The 21,748-nt window shown below is 41.9% G+C and overlaps 1 protein-coding gene across 1 annotated transcript in view; it reads right to left on the minus strand.

Moving 5' to 3' along the window:
- Positions 1-224: 224 nt before the first annotated feature.
- Positions 225-21,748, minus strand: part of LOC117518366 (phosphatidylinositol 4,5-bisphosphate 3-kinase catalytic subunit alpha isoform-like) — a 51,026-nt gene continuing 29,502 nt past the window's right edge. Inside the window, exons 12-26 of the mRNA XM_034179476.1 lie at positions 15,978-16,130; positions 15,697-15,831; positions 15,365-15,489; positions 15,026-15,107; positions 13,827-13,991; positions 8,251-8,354; positions 7,947-8,118; positions 7,447-7,553; positions 7,237-7,358; positions 3,573-3,651; positions 3,302-3,472; positions 2,658-2,775; positions 2,120-2,271; positions 1,663-1,825; positions 225-455 (exon numbers count right to left, since the gene is read on the minus strand). Coding sequence (XP_034035367.1) covers positions 348-455; positions 1,663-1,825; positions 2,120-2,271; positions 2,658-2,775; positions 3,302-3,472; positions 3,573-3,651; positions 7,237-7,358; positions 7,447-7,553; positions 7,947-8,118; positions 8,251-8,354; positions 13,827-13,991; positions 15,026-15,107; positions 15,365-15,489; positions 15,697-15,831; positions 15,978-16,130 — 1,956 coding nt within the window. The 3' untranslated portion in view covers positions 225-347. The remainder of the gene's footprint in view (positions 456-1,662; positions 1,826-2,119; positions 2,272-2,657; positions 2,776-3,301; positions 3,473-3,572; positions 3,652-7,236; positions 7,359-7,446; positions 7,554-7,946; positions 8,119-8,250; positions 8,355-13,826; positions 13,992-15,025; positions 15,108-15,364; positions 15,490-15,696; positions 15,832-15,977; positions 16,131-21,748) is intronic.

Below are 21,748 nucleotides of genomic sequence, written 5' to 3' on the forward strand. Positions count from 1 at the left end.
TAGTTACATGCGTAACTCCCGTTTGCTTACCCACTTTTTTTTTTGTCTGGTGTTGAAAAAAGAAAAAAAAAAAACTAACATGGAGGAATCATAGTAGCTGGAGGAGGTGGAGCTTCAATCCGGACAAGGGGTGGCAGCTGGTTTGTAAACTCAGGAGAAAAAATAAAAACCCTGAAAACCTCAGTTCATCTGAACAAAATACTGGAGTCTCAAAAAAAAAAAAAAAAAAAAAAAAAAAAGTAACAAAAATACCAAAATTCCAATAGTTTAGCGTTGGATAAAGTTCCACATCCAGCTGATAGTCGTGAAAGCCCCACAGCGGCTCTGATGGGTTTTTACTCCGAGGATCAGTTTAGTGCATGCTGTCTGATGGTGTGAAATATCCAGTCCATCTTGGTGGTCCACCCTCCATGGTGAGCATCATTCATCTGTTTCATGAAGTAGTCCAATGCCTCCTGCGTGAAGCGGGAAAAGAAACACATTCAGAAACAAAGAAAGTAAGCGGGGCTTCATAACCATCCCACCCACCAAAATCTGAAACTCGATACCTCATATTATAGATCAGAATTTATGAAAAAAGAAACAGTAAGAATTATCTTCCAAAATGGATCCACTGAACTGATAAGATATCCTCTGTGGAAACTTGAACGTATTACAATCAGTAATCAGTTTTATGTTCTTGTCTTTCATTAGCGTTGGGGCAACTAATGCAAATCATTACTCAACTAGTTAGGTACCATTAGTCACTGACTCGGGGCCCTTGTCCACATGGTGTGTTTTATTCAATCGCTCCAAAAGAGAACGGAGCATATGTGGGCACCAAGAGAAAAAGCTCTGCACCCAAAGTCTTTTTTCAGAGCGCTCTGCCTTTGAGCGCTTGAATTTGAAAACTTTGAACTTTTCACAAAAGGCGCTGGTGTCATCACTGCATTGCTATTTCTGGCAACCAATCAGATGGTGCAAAACTTTCACCCTAACAGAAGCTTGTTTTAGATGTCTCCATCAACAGTCAGATTTATCGCAATAGAGACACACAAAAAACACCTCATCTGTGACAGCAGATTGGACCAAAATACTATTCCTGCTGAGGGTGAGTGCTTTTATCACCATACGCTTTAGAAGCTAGCCATTGGCTGTTTATTGTTGTCATAGAAATGAATCCCATAAAGACCTTGTAAGAAAGCGCTGGGCTTCATGCAAGAACAACATCATATACAGGCACAGGCAATAAACTAATTAGGATAAATCGAAACTTCAAACCGACTTTAACTGGTGAACATCTCTGCAAGGGGACCCTGTTTTGTTTTTGATAGCTGTGCAGGAAAATCTGAATTAGCAAAATTAGTCATCTGTACAGGTCCTAGCTAGTCATAGTTGACTATTAGGACAACTCATCACAGGCCTGATCTTGATTTGCCATGTGTTGCCATGAAAGTTCAGCACATTACATGAGGGATTATACTTGTTGGTAACACAACTGCATAACTGCTTCAGGAGTATGAGGCTAATGTAAAAAGTATTTCTTGAACAGATTTCACAAAATGTTTAAATATATAAAAAAGTTTAAGATTTGTGAAAATGAGTTTATATCAAACTCTAGCAAAAGCATAACTTCCTTCATTAATGCAAATCAGTGCAGATCTCAAGAATGAGTGTGTCTACCTGCTCCGATTTCTCCAGTGCCAGCGTCTTCCTGATGTAGGCGATGTCATCAAATGACTGCAGCTCGGGCATGCCGGATCCCAGCATCATGGAGAACAGGTTGATGAACAGGTTAGCGTGCTGCCGGATGGCCAGGTAGGCTTTATAACACATCTCCTGGAATCTGGAAGGAGACGGAAAATGTGAAAACCTCCCAAATGTGTAACAGTAAATTGTGATAAACCTGCTGCAATATGGAGGCACCAACAAGGAATAGACAGAGAAATGATGCATCACCAAATGTGGTGATGTTGTCCGTCTGCACTGTCCAGAACAGTCAAATAAAACCGGCGTTCCAGAGCATTTTTAAGATCTGCACCATGACCGTTAGTTGTTTTTCTGTCTTGTCAACAACCCTTCTCTCTATCACATCCATTACAAGCAGGAAAAAAGAAGGAAAAAAAAAATGTTGCGGTACCTCTCAAACTCTTTGGTCTTTGTACACTCCTGGGATCCTTTGCTGATCACAATCAGGAAGTCTTGTGTCAGTACAAAGGGAACGCGCTCTCTCTTGTAGCCAAATTTCTTCTTCTTATGGTCCAGGAAATGGCCAAAATCTATATGAAACAACTGGAAACAGGAAGCGTAAAGAGTCAGGCCTCGGCACAACTCCAGCTACACTCATAAACATCCTGTGTGAATGCAAATGTGATCCAGATACAGTATGACCACAAAAAAAGGACTAATCCAACACAGCAAAGCTCTAATTGTTTTTTGCAATCACAGACATGTGACAGAACATTATGAGGAGTTAAACTGACAGAAAACCTGAACACACCATTTGCATTGTTCAGTTTCAGCTAATGAACATAAACACCACACATGGGGGAAAGCATGAGCAATCTGCACATGTGTAGCCGGTGGTATGTGTGCACAAAAAAGAAAAACAAAAAAAAAGGCTTGTACTTCAGTGAACACACAGTCTGTCACATTTGTGTGTGCACATATGCATTTACCTGTCCATCATCTTTGACCATAATATTGCTGTTGTGCCGGTCTCCTATACCGAGGATAAATGTAGCTACACAGTAGCCAGCGCAAGATCGTGTAAACAGATCCACGGCCATATCATACCTGCACACACACAGTGTAACATTTTCAACAATAAAGACAAGTAACATCTTTGAACACCACACACTAAGGATGCACAACAGAAACTTTTTAATGTTGCCATTGCTGTTATTTTGCATGCTTACTAGATGTCCTTAACAATAAAAGCTTTGCAGATGTCACTGTAGAGGGGAGGAGTAGTAACAGGAAGACAGAGGTCGTGAATGAGAGGAACAGTAGTAACCAGTAAACCAGAATTGATAAGTATGTCTGGTATTTATATTTATAAACAGTTTTTGTTTTTTACTTTCACTTTTGATACTCTGTGTGCTGCTATACAATGCTGCTGGAATCTCAATTTCCCTGAGGGAGTCCAATCTAATCTAATGGTATTAAACCCTGCCTTGGTACAGTTTAAGAATTACATACAGCCAGTACACAGAAACATTTCTAGTAGAAGTGGACGTAAGATAAAGAACTGTGGCACAGAAGGAACCTGTGAAGATGGATATACCAGAGAAGCCTGGACGTGCAGAAGAAAACGACTCACATCTCGCCTTTGTTCTTGTCCTTGAGCCACTGATGCAGTGTGTTTGAGTTGAACTGTAGCGCTCCCTTCAAGCCTCCTTTACACTGAATCTGCATGATGGTGTGCGAGTTGCGCACCACCTCGATGAGGCCCACGCAGTCTCCTAACGACAGACAGCCGTAAGGCAGCATCCTGAAAACAAGCATGCATATGTATCTCAAAACATATGTAAGCAAAGTGAGGAAAGAACAAGTCAGAAACGGGAGAACTTAATGATAAAAATAAGTATTACCGTAGGTCCAGTCCCTGATTCTGCCAAACATTTTCCATGATTTTAATAATCTGCAGGGTCAGCATATCCTGCCGCAGGTCTACAGAACAGGTAAATACAGTTTCACAGATAATACAGTCTGTAGCAGGCAACAGAGACCATTACACAGAAGAGTTGCAGCTTCAGCTTGACAGATCATATTCTGTCATGATTTAAAAAGCAGTGGGAAAAAGAATCTGCACCTCTGTTCAGATTGTAGGTAAGGAAAAGGATGTAATTCACCGTGACTAGCAGAGCAAGGTAAGGCCTCATGAAGATGTGTTATTAAGTCTGTCTGGCAAAAAAAAGAAAAAAAAAACAACTCAAAAACTACACACAGATCGTCTTTTTTTTCAGGCAACATGTAAAATTACCTGAAAATGTGCAATAAGAATTTTCTTAGCAAAACTGTGAACAAGTGTGTTTGTTATGAACATTATAACGTAATTTCCAGACTATAAGCCGCTACTTTTTTCACACGCTTTCAACACTGGCTTTTACAACGATGTGGGTAATTTATGGATTTTTACAGGCTCTCTCATAAGTTGAAAAATGGCGATTGATGCTGTGCATGATTCACTGAAAGCTGCGGTTCTAAATTCACATATCAAGTAAATATAAAGGCTTACCTGTTCGTTTTAGTGGACTCATCAACACGTCCTGAAGAAAAATTGTCCAGATAAAGCCTCCTGATTTTGGAAAAAGACATCTGAAAATACTTTAATTCCTTGTCATGGCTGAAGAAAAGTCCCTCTGGCACTTTGCGCCACAGCTGCACTGTCACATCAATCAGCGGAGCTTCTGTCTTCCCCACCGCGTCTGTCTTTGCACCATAAGTTGAAAAAGTCACAGCGCCTCATTAACGTCTCATTTACCACAGACACCAGGTGACCCTGGCTGTACGCGATGAAATTATCTCATGATAAATTATCTCATGATCCACAAAGAAAGGAAAAAAAAAAGTTAAAGTTACTCAGTTCTCCGTGTGGCGCGGAGATGCCGCGCACCACTGTGCATGCGCTGGGTGCCATGCTGGTCAATATTTACATGTAACACCTTCAGGGAAAAAAAGCATTTATGGTACGTATTTAATTTAAAGTTAAAAAAATCTTTCTAACATCTTTCTGTGTAAATATCATATGAACTGTAGCTTATTTACGAGGGCTGTCAATAAAGTATAGGTCCTTTTTATTTTTTTCAAAAACTATATGGATTTCATTCATATGTCAGACATGCTTGAACCCTCGTGCGCATGCGTGAGTTTTTCCACGCCTGTCAGTGACGTCATTCGCCTGTGAGCGCTCCTTGTGGGAGGAGTCGTCCAGCCCTTCGTCGGAATTCCTTTGTCTGAGAAGTTGCTGAGAGACTGGTGCTTTGTTTGATCAAAATTTTTTCTAAACCTGTGAGACACATCGAAGTGGACACAGTTCGAAAAATTAAGCTGGTTTTCAGTGAAAATTTTAACGGCTGATGAGAGATTTTGAGGTGATACTGTCGCTTTAAGGACTTCCCACGGTGCGAGACGTCGCGCAGTGCTCTCAGGCGCCGTCGTCAGCCTGTTTCAAGCTGAAAACCTCCACATTTCAGGCTCTATTGATCCAGGATGTCGTGAGAGAACAGAGAAGTTTCAGAAGAAGTCGGTTTCAGCATTTTATCCGGATATTCCACTGTTAAAGGAGATTTTTTTAATGAAAGACGTGCGGACGGGTCTGTGCGGACGGGTCTGTGCGGACGGGTCCGCGCGTCAGGACGCAGCCGGCGCGGTGCGGCGGCACAGGAAAAACACCTCCGTGTTGATAACCATTTGTAAAATCCAGGCGGCTTTTGATGGCTTTCAGTGGAGTGAGTATATGAGAAATTGTTTAACAGGCAGGACATGTTCCAACTTGTCCTTAAGGCTTCCAACAGAGGTGTTTTTCCAGTGGCGGAGCGTCGCGGCGGCTGCGAGCCGACACTGCAATCCGTCCGCACGTCTTTCATTAAAAAAAAAAAATCTCCTTTAACAGTGGAATATCCGGATAAAATGCTGAAACCGACTTCTTCTGAAACTTCTCTGTTCTCTCACGACGTCCTGGATCAATAGAGCCTGAAATGTGGAGGTTTTCAGCTTGAAACAGGCTGACGACGGCGCCTGAGAGCGCTGCGCGACGTCTCGCACCGTGGGAAGTCCTTAAAGCGACAGTATCACCTCAAAATCTCTCATCAGCCATTAATATTTTCACTGAAAACCAGCTTAATTTTTCTAATCGTGTCCACTTCGATGTGTCTCACAGGTTTAGAAAAAATTTTGATCAAACAAAGCACCAGTCTCTCAGCAACTTCTCAGACAAAGGAATTCCGACGAGGGGCTGGACGACTCCACCCAAAAGGAGTGCTCACAGGCTAATGACATCACCGACAGGCGTGGAAAAACTCACGCATGCGCACGAGGGTTCAAGCATGTCTGACGTAAAAACATATGAATGAAATCTTGGATGGCAACCACCCAGGCACACAACCAGTCCATTCCCAAATCTCTAAAAATGTATGTAGACAAATATGTCTTTTTAAAGCACATTATAAATTCAGTCGCTCACAATGGAGGCACTCAGCCCATGCTAATGTTGGGTGCAATGTCAGCTAATATCATGCTAGCACCAAGTTAATAATAATTTTAATTTTTATCATTTAAATAAGGGATTCATGATATGATATTGCCAATATATTCAAAATTCATGCTGTCTGGAAACCATTTAGAATTTTGACCCGAGATGGGTCGAAATTCAAGCGGTCAGATGCCATGACCTACATTTGGTAGCGACGCCATAGATCACATGGGTGCTTCCCCAAAGCAGTGTGAGGATGCTGGGAAGGACACAGCAACTGCCAGCCGGAGTAAAGAAAGGCAGTATGATGTCAGCAGGCTGTTCGCTTCAACAAAGTAAACAAAGATGGCCGAAAACACTCCAAAACAGTTTATTTCTGTATAAATTTAATATGGTTTCTGATATATTTTGTAAAAGTTACCGAAAAAGAAACACTTCTAAATCTTAAAAAGACCTGTTTTTGTAACCAGATAACATCTCTGCAGTGATTTACAATCTTCAATTTATGGATGCTAGCATGCATGCCCCGAGAACATGCATCAAGCAAGTGGGTCAGGTCACAGGTCATCTCAAAACATCACACATGCACGCACACATGCTTCATCCCTCAGTTCATCTGCAGGATGGCATTAGAAGGAAAAGACCATATTCGCTACGGCATTCCCCCCAGATAACCATGTTCTCGTCATTAAAATGAGCTGTAATTTTGCAACACGTTATAAAAATAAACTGACATTATAATGCTTGGATTTCAGTAGAAACTAAATTTTGTCCAATTTGTGAAATTTGAAAGGCCGTACAACTTTAAATGTATATGTAATTTAGAAAAAACCTTGGAGCATGTTCAAAGTATATTTTATTTATCAATTCATATTTCATAAATACTATGAATAAAGAAACCTTATACAATAGTTAGCTGTTGTTACATGGGAGATATTACGTATATACTTCATTAATTGACTAAAATATATAAGCATTATTATATTGGGGAATTTTGGCATGATTAGAGTGGATATCCACAGGGACTGAGGTGGCTCTGTGTCATGTGTGTGTATGTTTACCATCTCCATTTTTGAAGATGATTTCATTGTTCTGGAAGAGCAACTCTGACATGATATCAGGATTCTCCCAGTTCAGCCATAACGGCCTCTTTGCTGACGACATGATCCTGCATTCATCTAACCTGTGCAGCAATGATATGAAGAGATATTTAATTATGTGTACACAACCTTCCATGTTCACACACAGACACACACACACACGGGTCTAACCTCAGGTTTCCCAGCTGGTGTGCAGGGTTGAGAGGAGAAGTGAAAGTCTGCAGAGCGTCCATGTAGTCTGGCCTCTTCATCTGGTCCACGAGAAACCGCATCTGGACCTCCACAGACAAATACAACAATGTTCACTACCACAAAATACACCAGTTTACACAAAAAGCTACACAAGAACACAGACGTCTCCTAAAACTGACTGAACAGACAGTGTGATTTTATGACACAAAGGAGACAAATGTACCCTACTGATCCTGATTGGATCATTTCCAACACAGTTTTTGATAAAGTTAGCCAATCAGACATATAATTCCAGTTCCTTAGAAATAGTTAAGAGAATAAAGCATCAAGAAAATGAGCATTACATGTATTCCTCCATTTTTTTTTCCAGGCAGAAAAACAACAACAACAACAACAACAACCCTGTACCAAAATGTCAGCTGTGCATTAAGCCACTTGCATGCTGGGACGACACTCAGGCGATGTGCCGTCTCTCCTACCTTTTGCGTCTCATCCTTCTTCTCCTGTTTAAGGATGTCTGTGAGGTTGATGAGTTTCTCCATGGCCTCAACCTGCCGGCTCAAGTGTTTCAGATACATTCCACACGCCCTACAATAAGCCTCTAACAGAAGCCCAAACCTCTGGCTTACCGTTTTGTTGTGCATTTCTGACCTGCGAGCAGTGACAAAGAAAGGCGTTTTAATGATCACAAGGATGACTGGAAAATAGTGTGTTTAAGTCTGTAGTAGCCAAACAAAAATAAAGGCATAATTATGCAGAAGAAAAGCCTAGCTGGTGACTTACTTGAGATGCCAGAAGAAGAAATGGCCTATCCTTTGATTGGTCAGAGCCTTTTTGAGAAGGAATCGGGCAAGAGGATTGTCAAGGTATTGCTCGTACTTTAATACCTACAACAAGCAGAAGAGAATGAGATAAAGAAGGAAAGAAAGTTTCTGGACTCAAAATATATTTTCATAACTTGTGTATTTCAAAATATATATCTTCTAGTACAGGCTACAAGGTGCCACAAATGGGCCAATTGCTCACTTTGAAGCAAGCGTGAAACTTCTCCCACTCAATCTTTAGGTTATAATTAACAATTTAAGAGGTGGACACCAGTGAAATATGCAAATTAAGTAGGCATGACAAGCGATTTTCAAAATGGCCGCCAAAAGAAACTGAACATAAATACATACAGATGATAAACGCACTTTGGTGATGGTTCCTCTCCAGGAACCATCACCTTATTCTTCTCTGGACTTGCCCAGGGGGTGAGGCGCCGGACGTGTGTGGGGATACTCACGAGTCCCCGGCTGAGCGCCGCTACGTTAGAGTTTACTCCAGTAGACGAGAGGGTCGCCTCCCTGCGTCTTCGGGTGGCAGAGGGGAAAACTCTGACTGCTGTTTATGTGTATGCACCGAACAGCATTTTGGAGTATTCGGCCAACTTGGAGTCCCTGAATGGAGTCCTGTATGGGGCTCCGGTGGAGACTTCAACGCACACGTGGGCAATGACAGAGACACCTGGAAAGGTGTGACTGGGAGGAATGGCCTCCCTGATCTAAACCCAAATGGTCGTTCATAATTGGACTTCTGTGCTAGTCACGGACTGTCCATAATGAACACCATGTTCGAACATAAGGATGCTCATAAGCGTACATGGTACCAGAGCACACTAGGCCGAAGATCGATGATCGATTTTGTGATCGTGTCATCTGATTTGAGGCAGCATATTCTGGACACTCGGGTGAAGAGAGGGGCAGAGATGTCAACTGAACACCATCTGGTGGCGAGTTGGATCAGAGGGTGGGGGAGGACTTTGGACAGACCTGGTACGCTCAAACGGATAGTGCGGGTGAACTGGGAACGTCTGGAGGAGCCCACTGTCCAACAGATCTTCAACTCCCACCTCCGGCAGAGCTTCACTAGCGTCCCTGTGGAGGTTGGGGGCACTGAACCAGAATGGGCAATGTTCAAAGTTTCCACTGATGAAGCTGCAGCGGGGAGCTGTGGCCTGAAGGTCTTAGGTGCCTCAATGGGTGGCAACCCTCGAACACCGTGGTGGACACCGGTGGTCAGGGAAGCCGTCCGACTGAAGAAGGAGTCCTTCCGGGATATGTTATCTCAAAGGACTCCAGAGGCAGTTGCAAGGTACCGACAGGCCTGAAGGGCAGCAGCCTCTGCTGTGGGGGAGGCAAAACAGCGGGGGTGGGAGGAGTTCGAAGCAACCATGGAGAAGCACTTTCGGGCGGCACCAAGGTGCTTCTGGCGGACTGTAAGGCACCTCAGGAGGGGAAAACGGGAACCATCCAAGCTGTCTACAGTAAGGATGGGACTCTGTTGACCTCAACTGAGGATGTAATCCGGCGCTGGAAGGAACACTGAGGAACTCCTGCATCAGACCCTCTATAGTAGGAGCAGAGCTGAAAGCTGATGGAGGATTTTCATCAATTTCCCTGGTGGAAGTCACTGAGGTAGTCAAACAACTCCGCAGTGGCAAGGCCCCGGGGGTTGATGAGATCCGTCCAGAAATGCGGAAGGCTCTGGGTGTGGAGGGATTGTCTTGGATGAGACGTCTCTTCAACATTGCGTTGAGGTCTGGGATAGTGCCTAAGGAGTGGGGGTCCCCATATTTAAAAAGGGGGACCAGAGAGTGTGTGCCAACTACAGGGGCATCACACTACTCAGCCTCCCTGGTAAAGTCTACTCCAGAGTGCTGGAAAGGAGGGTTCGGCCGATAGTCGAACCTCGGATTGAAGCGGAACAATGCGGGTTCCGTCCCGGTTGTGGAACAACTGACCAGCTCTTTACTCTCACAAGGATCCTGGAGGGTGTCTGGGAGTATGCCCACCCAGTCTACATGTGTTTTATGGACTTGGAGAAGGCGTATGATCAGGTACCCCGGGAGATACTGTGGGAGGTGCCGTGGGAGTATGGAGTGAGGGGGGTCCCTTCTCAGGGCCATCCAATTTTTGTACTCGCAAAGAGAGAGCTGTGTTCGGGTGCTCAGCAGTAAGTCAGACTCGTTTCCAGTGGAGGTTGGCCTCTGCCAGGGCTGCGCCTTGTCACCAATCCTGTTTGTGATATTCATGGACAGGATATCGAGGCGTAGTCGGGGGTTGGAGGGTTTCCAGTTTGGTGAGCTCAGGGTCTCATCACTGCTTTTTGCAGTTGATGTGGTCCTGTTGGTTTCATCGGCCGGTGACCTCCCACACTCACTGGATCGGTTCGCAGCCGAGTTTGAAGCGGCTGGGGTGAAGATCAGCACCTCTAAATCTGAGGCCATGGTTCCCAGCAGGAAACCGGTGAATTGCCTACTCCAGGTAGGGAATACGGCCTTGCCTCAAGTGATGGAGTTCAAGTATCGTGGGGTCTTGTTCACGAGTGAGGGGATGATGGAGCATGAGATTGGCTGGAGAATTGACGCAGCAGGGGCGGTATTGCATTCGCTCTGCCGTACTGTGGTGACGAAAAGGGAGCTGACCCAAAAGGTGAAGCTCTCGATCTACTGGTCAATCTTCGTTCCTACTCTCACCTATGGTCATGAGCGTTGGGTCATGACCGAAAGAACTAGATCGCAGGTACAAGCGGCCGAAATTGGCTTCCTCAGGAGGGTGGCTGGTGTCTCCCTTAGAGATAGGGTGAGAAGTTCGGTCATCCATGGGGAGCTCGGAGTAGAGTCGCTGCTCCTTCACGTTGAAAGGAGCCAGCTGAGGTGCCTCCTGGGTGCCTCCCAAGGGAGGTATTCCAGGCACGTCCATCTGGGAGGAGACCCCGGGGAAGACCCAGGACTAGGTGGAGAGATTATATCTCCACACTGGCCTGGGAAAGCCTCGGGATCTCCCATTCAGAGGTGGTCAATGTGGCACGGGAAAGGGAAGTCTGGGGTCCCCTGCTGGAGCTGTTGCCCCCGCGACCCGAACCCAGGAAAGCGGTTGAAGATGAGTGAGTGATAAACACACTTTATTTGCATATCACAGCTTGAACTTGTAAAAATCAACATTTCTCACTAATTGCTATAATGCCCAAACAACATAGGTCCCAGTAACAGTAAAAACTGAACAAATTTTATATAACGTGGCCATTATACAAATCATATATGATGGCACCAGTAACCAAAAGTTACATTTTCTGCCTAGTCTGTACCCTAAGCACTCTTCATAAAAGAAGTAACAAAAAAGGTGTTACTACACATAATAATATGTTGGAATAGAATAGGCTCATCATCTGTGTGGTGATAAACATAACTACACTCAACAAAAATATAAACGCAACACTTTTGGTTTTACTCCCATTTTGTATGAGATGAACTCAAAGATCTAAAACTTTTTCCACATACACAATATTACCATTTCCCTCAAATATTGTTTACAAACCAGTCTAAATCTGTGATAGTGAGCACTTCTCCTTTGCTGAGATAATCCATCCCACCTCACAGGTGTGCCATATCAAGATGCTGATTAGACACCATGATTAGTGCACAGGTGTGCCTTAGACTGTCCACAATAAAAGGCCACTCTGAAAGGTGCAGTTTTGTTTTATTGGGGGGGGATACCAGTCAGTATCTGGTGTGACCACCATTTGCCTCATGCAGTGCAACACATCTCCTTCGCATAGAGTTGATCAGGTTGTCGATTGTGGCCTGTGGAATGTTGGTCCACTCCTCTTCAATGGCTGTGCGAAGTTGCTTGATATTGGCAGGAACTGGTACACGCTGTCGTATACGCCGGTCCATAGCATCCCAAACATGCTCAATGGGTGACATGTCCGGTGAGTATGCCGGCCATGCAAGAACTGGGACATTTTCAGCTTCCAAGAATTATGTACAGATCCTTGCAACATGGGGCCGTGCATTATCCTGCTGCAACATGAAGTGATGTTCTTGGATGTATGGCACAACAATGGGCCTCAGGATCTCATCACGGTATCTCTGTGCATTCAAAATGCCATCAATAAAATGCACCTGTGTTCTTCGTCCATAACAGACGCCTGCCCATACCATAACCCCACCGCCACCATGGGACACTCGATCCACAACACTGACATCAGAAAACCGCTCACCCACACGATGCCACACACGCTGTCTGCCATCTGCCCTGGACAGTGTGAACCGGGATTCATCCGTGAAGAGAACACCTCTCCAACGTGCCAAACGCCAGCGAATGTGAGCATTTGCCCACTCAAGTCGGTTACGACGACGAACTCGAGTCAGGTCGAGACCCCGATGAGGACGACGAGCATGCAGATGAGCTTCCCTGAGACGGTTTCTGACAGTTTGTGCAGAAATTCTTTGGTTATGCAAACCGATTGTTTCAGCAGCTGTCCGAGTGGCTGGTCTCAGACGATCTTGGAGGTGAACATGCTGGATGTGGAGGTCCTGGGCTGGTGTGGTTACACGTGGTCTGCGGTTGTGAGGCTGGTTGGATGTACTGTCAAATTCTCTGAAACGCCTTTGGAGACGGCTCATGGTGGAGAAATGAACATTCAATACATGAGCAACAGCTCTGGTTGACATTCCTGCTGTCAGCATGCCAACTGCACGCTCCCTCAAATCTTGCGACATCTGTGGCATTGTGCTGTGTGATAAAACTGCACCTTTCAAAGTGGCCTTTTATTGTGGACAGTCTAAGGCACACCTGTGCACTAATCATGGTGTCTAATCAGCATCTTGATATGGCACACCTGTGAGGTGGGATGGATTATCTCAGCAAAGGAGAAGTGCTCACTACCACAGATTTAGACTGGTTTGTGAACAATATTTGAGGGAAATGGTGATATTGTGTATGTGGAAAAAGTTTTAGATCTTTGAGTTCATCTCATACAAAATGGGAGCAAAACCAAAAGTGTTGCATTTATATTTTTGTTGAGTGTATATTCATCTACTGTGCACATCCTCCTTCACAAGCACATAATTTGGTGCAAGTCAGGGCATTTCGCTTGCACTTACACAACCCTCTGCATGCTCGAGTTGCTGAGAAGTAAGCGATCATTAGGACTGGAACAAAAAACCTTGAATTATTCTCTTAACTATGTGTTTGGACCATTTTTCACTGGTTCTGACTGCTGCCTCTGAAATTCAAGACAATGCATTATGTGTTACGCATGCAATATTACTCTTACAACATCATACAAAAATGAACAGTAAAAACTTATATCACTACAACTGCCGTCATTTCTTCAAGTAAGAAGTCAATCTATGCACTGTGAAAGTCGGGGGGGGGGGGGGGGGGGGGGCTCTCAGGATTTAAGTACGGACCAGTAGTCTGCCTGAGTGTTTTTTTTGCCCGTCAAAAGCCAAGCAGTGTCTAACATGTTATTACTTCTGTTTAAGTGTCTATATGGGCTGAATCATGTGGTCCACTGAACTCTGTTAGACCTACCTGAACAAGCTGAATGAGGTACTGGGACAGTTTGTCATCAGTCAAGTACTTGTCAATACATCGTACAGCAAAGTGCCTGACAATGGGATCTGGATAGTTGCAGTCTAACAGCTCCATGGCCTGCTCAGGACGAATAGATGGCCACTCCTTCAGCAGACAGTACATCTGGGAAGCAAACACATAAAACGGATATATGTATTGATAACAGAAAAAAAATAACAGATCAATAGATGCAAAACATTCAAACTGTTCAATAAAGTCCATCTTATGAATGAAGTAGACAGTCTCAAAGCAGCCTGGGGTTTGACGCATGCTATGATTCTAAGAATGGAAATATTCACTCCAAAATATCAGAAATTAACAATGTGGCAGTGAAAATATTCAGACGTCTTCTTCATGCCATCTTGTGTGAAGGGTTGGTAGTGGATTAGAAGCACTGATCTGTGAATGGAAGTCCACTGAGTACTGGAGTACTAAGGTATCCTGACTCTGGTATATTAATAAAGTTATTTCAGTCTTGCTACAGCACCTCTGTAGGAACATGCATAAAGAGGAAAATTATCCAAATGTATTTCGGGCAAAGTGCAGCTTTAAAACACTAAATTAATAATCTATTATAAATTATCTAAAACCTATAATTTATAAATGGTCAGAGTTATCAGACTGAATGTTTGAGGTGATTGAACCTCAAGAAGACAGATTCTGTTCAAATGTTTTCCACAGTTCTTCAATAAAATTGTCAAAGGCAAACCACTGAATGGGTTTCAGATTTATTCATAAATACTGATGAAATAAAGTGCACTGATGTCAGATTTATGTCTTTTTTGAGTGTGGATTAAAGCTAGTAATTAATCTCCAACATTTTAGTTCAAGTCATAATTAAATGTTTCACTTTCAAACTCTCCATAGATATGTTTAAAATAATTTTATTCATGCACCTTTAGCCATAGGTTAAAAAGGTACATTTAAATCAGGTTTAAAAAAAAATAAAAATTACAGCTCTACATTCTTGGTAATACAAGCAACAACAACAACAACAACAACAACAAATATTACTGCAATTCATAAGTGAAGTATGACATTCATTATTATTTTTGATCTGAAAAGAGTAGAAGATATGTACAGACAATTTTCTCAGAACCCCCCACCCCAACCCCAACTTCTATTTCCTTCCTTAATGAAACCCCCGGTAACTGTACCTGTGCTACTTCATCTCTGGAGTTCCATTTGACTGCCAAGAGGATTTTGGGAAGAATTTCAGGGATGTTCATGCAGTAGTGCCTGAGAGACAATAATTTAGTTAGGCTGAAGGACATACTCCTGATTATAAGATTAAAAAAAAAAAAAGTGTTACCACACAAAAAAGTACAATAAACACTGTAGACCCAGAGCATGTGAAGCATGTGTGTACGCATTTCTGTACTCCAGCTAAAAAAAAAAAAAAAAAAAAAAATCCCAAAGTACAGTTTAAATGTACAAAACCTGTGATCAAAATGTGACTTTTGGATGGACCAATATACTGTAAAATGGGACGTCACCTGTGCCTCCAGAGAAAGTCTTTCTCCTGCTCAGTAATTTCTGACAGAGGGTCTCTGTTACTCAGCTGTTTGAGCTGCTCTGTATCGCTCTCTGTCAGGGCGTGATCTCTGGCCACACGATTACTCTGAACACACAAGAAGGGACTTCAATAAAACACTTTTTTTCATAATAACTCAAATCAGCATGTCTACTCATGACTCGTCTCTGAACAAAGTCCATTTAGTTTGTTCTAGTGAACTAATAACCTTCGTATTAGGCATTAACCTTTGTATTCAAGCTATTGTGACAGCTTATTAGTGCACAGTTTAAGGGCTGCTATGTAGATCCTTACCTGTCCAGAGAGGTTGTAGTTGAAGCCCAGTTCCCTTGAAATGGTCCAGTTTGCATGATCCTCCACAGCGTTCATATCTGGATATTTGACTGAACTACTAAAATGATCAAACTCTAGTTCTAGACATGGCGTTTCCTGAGCAGAGGTGAACAGAATAACTGTCGATTAGCAACGTGTTGGGGGGAAAAAAATTTTTTCATGAGGAAAATAAGAACTAAAAATACCACTGCAGAAGCATTTGGAGTTCTAAACACGGACAGACATAGTGCATAAACGGATACCTTGTTGGGGTTGGACCCCGTGATCCCAATGGGATTGAGGAGATCTTCAAGTCCATGAGGTACAGGCCAAAGGTTTAGAGCCATCTTGTTTGCCACCAAAGTGTGAGTGTAGTCAAACAAGTTGACGTTACCCCAGGCGAGTGGGCAGTGTTCCTAAAGAAACACAGGGACACAGGCAGGAAGAGAAAGAAATCTCACCTACATTAATCCTGCAGAGGAACACAAAATATCCACAAATGCATTCTTTCAAATTTTGTTTTTTTTTTTTTTTGGTCTCATGAAGACTGGTAGAAAAGCTACTTGATGCAAATACAATGTTTCTTTTTCTTTTAAAAGAAAAAAAGTTTTCCCAGCTAATATAGATAGTTATAGTCCTAACAACCACGTAGTAAGTAAGTTCTTTTAGCGTCTCCTTTTTTTATTTTTTGGGGTCACCACAGCAGATCTGATGTTGATTTGCCGTTTGGTTTATGCCGGATGCCCTTCCTCATGCAACTCTATATTACATGGAGAATGGCCAGGAGTGCTCTTGAACTGAGATCCTTTCCCTCTGGACCTACTTGGCCACCACATTGCCCCCGACAGTCTGAAAGAAAAACCCCAATTCCAATGACTTAGTAAATTTAAAGAACAAAACAGAGTGACAAGTAAGCTAATTTGGCAGGCTGCCCGGCTAGCAAGAACCCCCACCAGGCCAGAAATATTTTGTTCATAACACCAAAAAAAAAAAAAAAAAAAAAAAAATAGGACCAAAGAAGCATGAATGTGGATGTGAATACCGGTAATCATTTCAGCGTATCCTGAGCCATCTGATTCGGGCAGTCTCTCACACAAACAGTGGAGTAAATAGAATTTTTGTAGTGATCAGACAGCATGCTAACATTCTAATTATTGGTTGGTTTTGTTTTTTAAATCTTACTGGTGGTCAGCTGACTGCAGTGCAACACTAAAAGCTCCCGCTGCAGTCATAGCTTTCAACAGAAGGTGTCAGAATATGACATCTACGAAACAGATTTTGGACAAAAAAACAAAACAAAAATGAAAAATCAAGTGAGCGAGTCAGTGAATACCAGAGTGTGAATTTTTTTTTTTTTTTTTAGGCGAAACACTGATACTATAAATCAGACTTTGTCACTGGGCAACTTGTTAATATACATAAATCAGGTCTCCATATACATTTCAGCAGGCTTTAACTTTTTCTTTTTGTAATATTATATTAGTGATAAAAATGTAGGAGTGGGGTACAATTCGTTAAACCTAACAGCGAACGTTAGCTTATCTAGCTGGCTGTACCGTTTATCATAGCTAACAATATAGTCGGTTATTTTCTGTTTGGGAAGCTAACGTTAATACATAGTTTTATTTACATTTGTTGTTATATGTATTTGTTAATACCGTTGTTAGGTTAAACTATGCTATTGTACTTTATATGCTAGTTACCGGCTTTGTTTATCCTTGTTGGATAGCCAGGTACGGTTGGCTTATTAACTGCTAATTTAACGGTAGCTCATCTAGCTATAGTTAGCTTATTTTCATGATTTACATTTTTATTTTACATGGTGTAGATTTTTAATATTCTTCATTTTATGGGTTCTTTAATAGATATCAACATATAGTATCTAAGTTTGGGGTTTCCATTAGATAGCATATAGAATATGTATTTTGTCTTCCTATAGTAAGCTAGCAGGGTGCACTTTAGATAGATCCCTAAAACATATTACATCATAGCTTCTGTTTCTACAATAATATAAAACATATTTATAGCTTAGCCTACTAGCTATAATTTAGTTTTAAGACAAGTTTACAGACTAGGTAGACGTATACTACAATCTTCTCCTGTATGAATATTTAAGTTTTTAGAAGCTAACTCCTATAATATTATGCAGTAACTATATTTCTTGTATACAACGTATGTTGTTTATTACCCTTTTTTTTGTAAATATCATTTATATACATGATGTCCTTTTTCTTGAGCCACTTGGGTGGGTAGGGAGAGTTCCCATGGGATATAAAAAAGCTTTTCAACTTACCATCCCTGGTTCTCAAGACCAGGCACCTAAGTGGCTCTACTCTACTCTATTCTACTTTTTTTTTTTAAGATATACCTTAGTATATACTAGTAGAGTTCTACCTTATAGAAGACATACCTTACTGAATTTTCATGATAAAATATTCCATATGACATAACAATTCACAAATCAAATGCCATTGTGTGCTGAAAATGTCATATTTGAATTGAGACTGGTCAACCAGATGCACTCAGAAGAGATAAAAGAAAAAAAAAAAATCTGGAAAGAAACTGATTAGAAACTAGAGTAAACATCAGCTAAGCCATGGCAGTGACCTGAAAATGAATGTACCGTATTACGAAACAAGTCAACGGTAGTGCTACGTCACTGCCATATAATTTTTTAAATTTAATCTGACAGCATCAAGCAACGTCATTGATATCTAAAAAGGTCTGATTCATGCATTTGCCCCAGGAGAGCAAACATTTATGCAGAAAAATCACATTTCACTATCTCATCTAGTTCCTGAGTTATGGCCATCTGTGTATTTTAGCCAACGACCTCTGATTTGACCTCAACATCAGACCGGTAACATAATCAGCATGTTTATCCTCTATGTTGCAGAGTTGCCGAATTGTCAAGCGTATGCATTGGACTGACTTTAATGTACTTTTTGTGTATCTTGTGTCTAATCTAAGAAAATACAGTTTTAGATGGGGACTCAAGATCAGCAGACACTCAACAACCCATGACTCAGATGAAGATTTGTGTGTGAGTGTGGGGCGGGGCGGGGTGAAAGAGGTCCCCAAAAAGAAGCAAAAATGTTTGATATCTTTTTTTTTTTTTTCCTCAGAATGAGTTGTCACTAACAAGCAGTGGTGGAAGCAGATGATAAAGGAAAAGGCAGACAGAATTACAGGCTGACGGCCAGTCAACACACACACACACACACTTATAGTATATGTGCTAGAACAAAAAGCTGCTGAAGAGAAGTGTTTATCTTTAATTCAAGTGGGTCCTGAAAGAGCATCAGATAACCTAACCTGGACTCAGCATGTGCCACACAGGATGACACTCAGCCCGGGTGTCCGTTACAATATCCATGTCTACATACATCCCCCACACTCACACCGGTCGTGCCCGGCATTTCCACCCGTATTAAATGGAACAACGGTCATTCAGTGTCACCGCGCAATAGGTTTTCTGCATCAATGCAGCTGGTTTCCTGGTGGCTAGACACAGAATTTGGCGTGAAGATGTTTGATGTGACATTATGACACATACGCTTGCAAAAGGGAACTGTCAGAAAAATATGCCTGCACTGATCAGAGGAACTGATTATGTCTGAGGCAGACAATTGAAAATGTAGACTATGCCTGTATGATATGAGGAAAACCGACAATGTTCAAAATTGTAATGACAATATGACTTAAGATAAATGAACAAACATAATTTATCGCCAGAAACACAAATGTTTAATTCCATATGTTGGTTTTCTAGGCCTCTCACTGTAAAAACACAGAATGTAATTTTGCCTCGAGCTGCAAGTAGTGGAAAATTTCTGCCCGGCTCTCGGATTCAAATTGTCTGTTTTCTGAGCATGGATTTTCCGAAAAATTAACTGAATTGTTGCCGAAAATGTGTGCTTAAAAAGTTATCTGCTTCACTGTCCAGAGGCTGTAAAACGCTATGAAAATCCAGCTTAGCGTGCAGCCGAGGAGGAGCTGAACAGAGATTCTGTTCGCTGAAAAAGGAAAAAAGTCTCCAGTAAAATCCTGCACGTGACCGTCAACGATGATACACTAATTTTACAGTTGAAAGGCTTCGTGTTTCCAAAAGTTCAAAGTTTGCACAGCACAAACACAGCGAGAGAGAAAGAAAAAGAGAGAGAGATAGAGGGAGAGTGAAAGCGAGTGAGAGAGAGAGGAGGCAGACAGAAAGAGAGATAGAGAGAGCAAACGAGAGAGCCAAAGAGGGAGACAGAGAGAGCGAGACAGACAAAGGACTTTTACTCTGTAACACTTGCTTTGACAATGTACAACCCCTGGCATAAATTATGGAATCACCGGCCTCGGAGGATGTTCATTCAGTTGTTTAATTTTGTAGAAAAAAAGCAGATCATACATGACACAAAACTAAAGTCATTTCAAATGGCAACTTTCTGGCTTTAAGAAACACTATAAGAAATCAGGAAAAAAAAAATTGTGGCAGTCAGTAACGGTTACTTGTCTAGAGCAAGCAGAGGGAAAAAAAAAAATGGAATCACTGAATCCTGAGGAAAAAAAAATTATGGAATCATGAAAAACAAAAGAACACTCCAACACATCACTAGTATTTTGTTGCACCACCTCTGGCTTTTATAACAGCTTGCAGTCTCTGAGGCATGGACTTAATGAGTGACAAACAGTACTCTTTATCAATCTGGCTCCAACTTTCTCTGATTGCTGTTGCCAGATCAGCTTTGCAGGTTGGAGCCTTGTCATGGACCATTTTCTTCAACTTCCAAAGATTTTCAATTGGATTAAGATCCGGACTATTTGCAGGCCATGACATTGACCCTATGTGTCTTTTTGCAAGGAATGTTTTCACAGTTTTTGCTCTATGGCAAGATGCATTATCATCTTCAAAAATGATTTCATCATCCCCAAACATCCTTTCAATTGATGGGATAAGAAAAGTGTCCAAAATATCAACGTAAACTTGTGCATTTATTGATGATGTAATGACAGCCATCTCCCCGGTGCCTTTACCTGACATGCAGCCCCATATCATCAATGACTGTGGAAATTTACATGTTCTCTTCAGGCAGTCATCTTTATAAATCTCATTGGAACGGCACCAAACAAAAGTTCCAGCATCATCACCTTGCCCAATGCATATTCGAGATTCATCACTGAATATGACTTTCATCCGGTCATCCACAGTCCACGATTGCTTTTCCTTAGCCCATTGTAACCTTGTTTTTTTTCTGTTTAGGCGTTAATGATGGCTTTCGTTTAGCTTTTCTGTATGTAAATCCCATTTCCTTTAGGCGGTTTCTTACTGTTCGATCACAGACGTTGACTCCAGTTTCCTCCCATTCGTTCCTCATTTGTTTTGTTGTGCATTTTTCGATTTTTGAGACATACTGCTTTAAGTTTTCTGTCTTGACGCTTTGATGTCTTCCTTGGTCTACCAGTATGTTTGCCTTTAACAACCTTCCCATGTTGTTTGTATTTGGTCCAGAGGTTAGACACAGTTGACTGAGCAACCAACATCTTTTGCAACATTGCGTGATGATTTACCCTCTTTTAAGAGTTTGATAATCCTCTCCTTTGTTTCAATTAACATCTCTCGTGTTGGAGCCATGATTCATGTCAGTCCACTTGGTGCAACAGCTCTCCAAGGTGTGATCACTCCTTTTCAGATGCAGACTAACGAGCAGATCTGATTTGATGCAGGTGTTAGTTTTGGGGATGAAAATTTACAGGGTGATTCCATAATTTATTCCTCAGAATTGAGTGAGTCCATATTTTTTCCCTCTGCTTTGTCTAAAAAGTAACCGTTACTGACTGCCACAATTTTTTTTCCTGATTTCTTATAGTGTTTCTTAAAGCCAGAAAGTTGCCATTTGAAATGACTTTAGTTTTGTGTCATGTCTGTGATCTGCTTTTTTTCTACAAAATTAAACAACTGAATGAACATCCTCCGAGGCCGGTGATTCCATAATTTTTGCCAGGGGTTGTAAACATATGTCTCCCATATCAATAAAACTCCACTGAA

This window comes from Thalassophryne amazonica, chromosome 10 (assembly GCF_902500255.1).
Source record: "Thalassophryne amazonica chromosome 10, fThaAma1.1, whole genome shotgun sequence".
Taxonomy (NCBI): Eukaryota; Metazoa; Chordata; class Actinopteri; order Batrachoidiformes; family Batrachoididae; genus Thalassophryne; species Thalassophryne amazonica.